The following is a 5,948-nucleotide window of genomic DNA, read 5'->3' on the forward strand; positions in this document are numbered from 1 at the left end:
ACTTTGACAATGTTGATGCTTGAAATAGCAGGAAATTGTCTTGCGCAAAAATTACAGTCCATATTAGGACATGTGAAATTGCGAAGAATTATATAGTAATTGCAGGCTTTCAGATGGGAGAGCCAGAATGCTCAAACTAGTGCAAATGTGGATAAAATTACAGATCAGAGCAAAAATTAGGGAAAAAAGGGGTCTGGGATTTTTCAAGTTGGCTATAGGATTCCGGAAGTGTCTAATGCCACATGATTGCTGCAGCTTTAGGGGAGACATTCATGCCTCAAATAACTCCTTTTGCCAGAGCCGCTTTAATTGAATTTCTCGTGCTTTTTCTTTTCACGGGGGCAAATGAGTAAATCGCCTCCCCACGGCACAAGCCCCGCCGGCCCCGCCCGTGAGCCGGGGAGGCAGAGGGTGCCCCTCGTCCGGGCAGCTGCCGGGCCGGCCCCCCCGGACCAGGCTGGCCGCGGAGCTGTCACTTACCCTGGCTGCCCCCCCGGGATCGGCCCCGCTCAGCCCTCCCCACCCGACGGGAGGGGCCGTGGGCGCTGGGCCGCGGGGCGGAATCGGCCCAGCCCCCCCCCCCCCCCCCCCCCCCGGGGCGCGGCGGGGGGCAGGGGCAGCTCTCGCCCCTGGGCTGCCCTGCCCGACCCGCGGCTCTTCCCGGCCCCGGCGGCCGAGCCCCGCGTAGCTGCCGCCTTGCGCGGGGGCACATGGCTCCCAGCGGTCCCTGCCCCGTCCTGCCGGGCAGCACAGAGGCAGAGGAGACAGACTGCAGGCACACACGTACCCGTACGCGTGCATCTGCGGTGCGAGCGGCAGTGCGGCGCGCCTATGCATCCGCTCGCCTTCGCCGTCCCCGGCGGGGGGACGAGCCGCATCCCAAGCCCGGGCGAGCAGCGGGCGAAATGCGGAGCCTGGAAGGGCTGCGGGAATGCTGCGGGGCGAAGCACGAAAAACCCGCACGCACCAGGTGCGGGCAGCCCAAGGAGAGCTGGTGCTCGCAGGCAGCAAATAAAGGCTAATAAATAAATAAATATTAAAATAATAGATAACTGAATAGGAAAGGGAAAGCGCGGAGGGCAGCAGGGGCGGCCCGCGGGCTCCCCCGTCCCGGGGGGGGAGTGCTCCGCTCTCCGACCGCTGACAGGCCTCCCCCGGCTGGGCAGGGCCCCGCCCCGGGGAACCCGCGCCGGGGTCGGTATCCTGCCCGGCCCCACGGGGCCGAGCCGCGGCACCTCTGCGTCGGGCTGGAGTCGCTGGGCGAGGAGGGCCAGCGGGGAGGGGACGGGGGGCAGGTGTTTGGGGGTACTTTATTTAACAGCGAGAAGCGCCTGTAAAAACGACCAGGCGGGGGAAGCTATGCTCGTCCTGGCCACGTCCCGAGCCCACGGTTTTCTCTTGCGTCCCGGACAAGTGGTTTAGCAAAACATGTCACCTTGTCAGACGAGTGTCCCATCCGCCCCCAAAGCCCTCCCCGCCGGGGCCCCAGCCCCTGCCAGACCGCGGCGGCGGAGGGCTGCGCGGTGCTGCTCGCCACGAGGGACCCCGCCACGCGTACCCCTATCTCTGGAGGCCCCCGCTGCCCCCCGCCCTGCTCAGTGCCCCCCTCCCCGGGGAAACTTCCTTCCCTCGGCCTGAGCGGGCGGCTGAGGCCGCTCCGCTGCCGGCGGGAGGATGGCGCGGGCTAGACGTGCGGGACGGGCCGGCCCTGCTGTTCCCCTGTGTGGCTCTGGGCTCTCCTCCCCGTCCGCTCCCCCGGGGCAGCGCCGGGGGCGGCGGATGCGGCAGCTGCCGCTTCTCCCTTTGTCTCTCCCACTCTCTCCTCACGCCCCCTTTGCAGCCGCCCCTCTCGTCCTCCGATATCCCCCCTCCTCTTCTCACTCCTCCTCCCCCCCACCCCCCCCCGCCTCAAAGCTATCCCTCAGCTCTCAGGAGCAATCTGTCCTCCCGGGCCCCCCACCTCGGCGTGTCCCCTGTGGGGCCGCCCCCCCCATACCCCGCGCCTTCCCCGGCCCCTCCCGGGCTTCTCAAGCCAAGGCCTGTCGTGGGAGTCCCGGCCGGGATGCACATTCGCTGCCCCGAGCGAGGTGACCTGGGCCTCTTCATCGTCTTGTCTGCAGCGGGATCCTCCGCACCGGTCCCTCTCTCCCCGCACCCTCCGAGGCTAGCAGGGGCCTCGGGGCGACAAGGGGCAGAGACACCCTCCTCCTGATCTCCCTTTACTTCTTCCAACCGCCAGGAGCTCCACGGTTGCAGCCCGTAGGAGTACTGCCTCAGGGTTACAGCTTCGAGGGGCGCAGCCCGGAGGGGTACGTCCCTAAGGGGGGAGCCGGGAGGTGTGCAGCCTAGAAAAGGGATTCAGCTCGGAGGGGTGCAGGGAGCCTCCCAGAGGGCTACATCCTGGAGGATTCCAGCCCTCGAGGGATGTATCCCAGAGAGGTGCAATTTGGAGAGGGTGCAGCCTGGAAGGGTGTTCAGCCTGGAGGGATCGAGCCCTCACGGTGTACATCCCAGACGGGTTTCGCTATGAGGGGTGAAGCCTGGAGGGCTACATCCCACAGAGGTGCATGCTGAGGTGTCCAGCCCTCCAGGGACACATCCTGGAGAGGTTCAGCCGGTGTCTTCGAACCCTCGAGAGAGCCACAGAGGGGTTCGGAGGCAGCCACCAGCTCCGGCCAAAGCAAAGCTCCCACACAGCCTACCGGCCTGCGTGCAACCGACTGGGGACGGGGGGACGGGGGGGACCGGGGAGGCGAAATTTCTCCAGGTCAGGGCTCCGCCCAGGGACCAGCTGCGTACCCCTGTCCCCGGGCACGGCCCTGCCCCAAACCCCTCTGGCCCGTCTGGGAGACGGCCGGAGTCAGCCCCGGGCGAAATGTCCCTGGCGCCAGCAGGCGGGGGGGGGGCGGCTCTGGGCTGCTGCAGGCAGCGTTGAGTGATTCATGGCCTCGCCGAGAAGACTGGCAGGGGCGAGATTTTATTGTAGACGGGAAAAGGGGGGGGGGGGGGGGGGGGGAGAAGGAGGGAGGTTGCCGGCTTGCGGCAACAGTTGCAGTGGGGAGGGGGTGGAGGGAACGCAGCTCTCACCCTCAGCAAGCGCCGGGATCTGGATCGACACCCCCAACCTCCCCCATCCCCAAAGAAACTCAGCGCGGGCACCATGGAAACAATAATTTATTTAAATAATCTCTGCTTATTGTAAAAGAAACATTAAAGAGTGTTTAAGTTTTCCATAATAAATAACCAAAAATACCCTGGTTTGGTGTTTTTTTTTTTTTTTTTCACGACTCCAGACATCAAACGACGCAGGGACAGGACCAGTGGCTGGGTTGCCGGCGCGGGGCGGAACTGAGGGGAGGTCTCGCCGCCACTCGGCGCCCGCCCCGGGGTGTCCCCGTCGGGGCACGAAACCCGCCTAGAGGCACCGCGCGTGCGGGAGCCCTCCGGCCGCGGGGGGCACCGCCGCCTGCCACCGGCCCCCCTCGCCGGATGGTTTCGTTCACGGCTAAAAAGGATAACTTAAACACGGGAGGCTCTTGTTTTAAATCTACATATAAAAATTATTTATCTTTTTTTTTTAACATTTTATTTTTTAATCCCCAACATCAAAGTGAGGTCATCCGCAAAGGCACCTAGCAACTTTAAAAAAATAAAAAAAATAAAGTTAACCAAAGTTCTGCACCGGTGGTTTGATGAAAAAGACGGGAAGGAAGAAGAGGGACGGAAGGAGGGGAGGTGGGTGCTTGTTCCGCAGCGGGGTTATTTTGGCGGCAGGAGGGCGGACCCCGCGGGGCCGAGCGCAAACGGGGTCCGCCGCCGGCGGCGCGACGGGACGCGGAGCAGTTCCTCTCCGCCGGGACGGTCGGAGCCAGGCTTCACCAAAACACCGGTGCTGCACCTCAGTGCCCCGGGGCCGTCGGGCACGGCCCCGCGGGCTCAAGTCTCTGCGGCACCTAGAAGATGCCGCCGCCGTGGTGGTGTGGGGGCTGCGCCGGCTGCGGGGGGGGGGCGGCCGCCGGCAGGTGAGCCGGGCCGCCGGGAGCCGGCGGGTACCACGAGTAGCTACCGAGGAAGGCGGCGGCGGGGCTGGGGCTGGCGGTGCCGGCGCCGCCCGCCGTGCGCGGGTGCGGTGCGAAGTCCCAGGCGGGGGGAGAGGCGGGGGGCTGCGGCGAGGCGCTGCGGTGGGGGGGCGGCTCCGCCGGGATCTCGCCGCTTTTCCACATCTTCTTAAACTTGGAGCGGCGGTTCTGAAACCAGATCTTCACCTGGGGGGAGAGGGGCGTCAGGCGTCCGCAGCCTCCGTGGGCTCGCCCGGCCCGCCCGCGGCGGGGCCGGAACGAGCGGCTTTCGCAGCCCCGATCGGCCCCGGCGCTGCCGCTTCCCTCGCACTTCCAGCCCGGGGCCGTCGAGGCGCCGCGGGCCGGCCTGCCTCCCACATCCGCACTCGACCCCGCGGAGGACGAGCGGCCCCGGCGGGGCGGGACGTGCCCGGGGCCCCGCGGCGGGAGAGCCCTACCTGCGTCTGGGTGAGGCCGAGGGAGGCCGCCAGCTCCGCTCTCTCGGGCAGAGCGAGGTACTGGGTTTTCTGGAAGCGCCGCTGCAGAGCTGCCAGTTGGAAGCTGGAGTAGATGGTCCGGGGCTTCCGCACTTTTTTCGGTTTCCCGTTCACGATCCTGATCTCCGGCTCGCAGTCTTCCTTCTCTGCTGCGGCAGAAACGGCAGCCCCAGTGAGGAGAGGCGCCCCCGCCGCCCCGGGCCCTGCCCGCAGCGCGGCAGCCTGCCCGCCCCGTCGGGGCGGCTCGCCGGGGACGAGCGCCCTCCCGGCCCACCCCGGGCCCCGAGCCCCGACCGCCTCCTCGCCGGGCCTGGAGGGTTCCATTCGGCCCCCGCCGGCTCCCCTGAGCCGCAAACACCACCCCCCGCCGCCCCGGGGCTCGGACGTACCCGAGTCGTTGTTGGCCGGAGAGGCCCTGCTGCTGAAGGCCCCGTAGGAGCCGTAGGCGCCCGCGTAGCCCAGGTCGTAGCCGGCCTTGGAGGAGTAGGGGGCGGTGCTGCCGCCCGCGTAGGGGTAGGAGCCCACCGGGCCGTAGGGCGGCCCGCCCGCCGCCCCGTGCTGCTGGTTGGTGTAGTAGCTGCTGTCGGTGGCCGTGGAGACGGGCAGCGTGGGGGACTCCTGCGGCTTGTGCAGGCCGCCGTGCTGGTGGTAGCTGCCGGCGGAGATCTGGCTGGCGTGCATGTCCGGCACCAGGCTCTCCAGCACCCCAGTCATCCCGCGCCCCCGCCCGCCGGGGCACAGGCCGCCGCGCGGCCGTCCCCACCGGGGAGAGGCGGTCAGGGCCGCGCCACCATGCTCGCTGCGCTGCGCTCCGCGCCCGCGGGGCCGGGCCGGGCCGGGGCGGGCAGCCGCGCTCCCGCCGCCGCCAGCGGGACGGGCTCTGCGGCGCCGCGCGCCGCCGGGACGGCATTTAACACCGGTCACGTGGCGCGGCGCACGTCACCTAGCAACAGCCAATGGGGCACCCGGCCGCGCCGTATCCCCGCGGGTTCGCGGGGCTCGAGACGGGAGCGGCACCGCGCCACGGACGGCCCCGGCGCCGGTACCGGTAACTGCCCCGGCCCCGTCGTACGGCTCACGCCCTCCGCCCCTCTCACGCCGCCGGCGCGGTCCAACGGGGCGGTCCGACCCCCGTCGGCGAGCGCTCGGGTCTGCGGCTCGACCGGGCCGTTTCTGCCGCGTCGTGTCCACCGTGTGCCCCCGCCCGGCCGGCGCCCCCAGGGAAATGCCCTCGGAGTCCGTCCCCCCGCGTGAGCGGCATCCCTGCGCGGGCGCGGCTGGCGGTGGGCGCCGGTAGGGCGGCAAGCGGCGGGCGGAGCTGGGGTGCCACGGTCGCGGGTCCCTGCCGGCCGTCCTGGCCGCTGGGGTTCGGCCGCGGTGGCGGGAGCGCTGC

The 5,948-nt window shown here is 68.6% G+C and overlaps 1 protein-coding gene across 1 annotated transcript; it reads right to left on the reverse strand.

Annotated features, from left to right (window-relative positions):
• Positions 1-3,953: 3,953 nt before the first annotated feature.
• On the reverse strand, positions 3,954-5,269 carry DLX2 (distal-less homeobox 2). Its single transcript, XM_086465903.1, has 3 exons — positions 4,945-5,269; positions 4,517-4,704; positions 3,954-4,265 (listed from the first exon to the last, which is right to left on the reverse strand). The coding sequence occupies exons 1-3, from the start codon at positions 5,267-5,269 to the stop codon at positions 3,954-3,956; spliced, it is 825 nt and encodes a 274-aa protein (XP_086322029.1).
• Between the last annotated feature and the right edge of the window lie 679 nt (positions 5,270-5,948).

Source organism: Leptosomus discolor, chromosome 5 (assembly GCF_034619465.1).
Source record: "Leptosomus discolor isolate bLepDis1 chromosome 5, bLepDis1.hap2, whole genome shotgun sequence".
In the NCBI taxonomy this organism is placed as follows: Eukaryota; Metazoa; Chordata; class Aves; order Leptosomiformes; family Leptosomidae; genus Leptosomus; species Leptosomus discolor.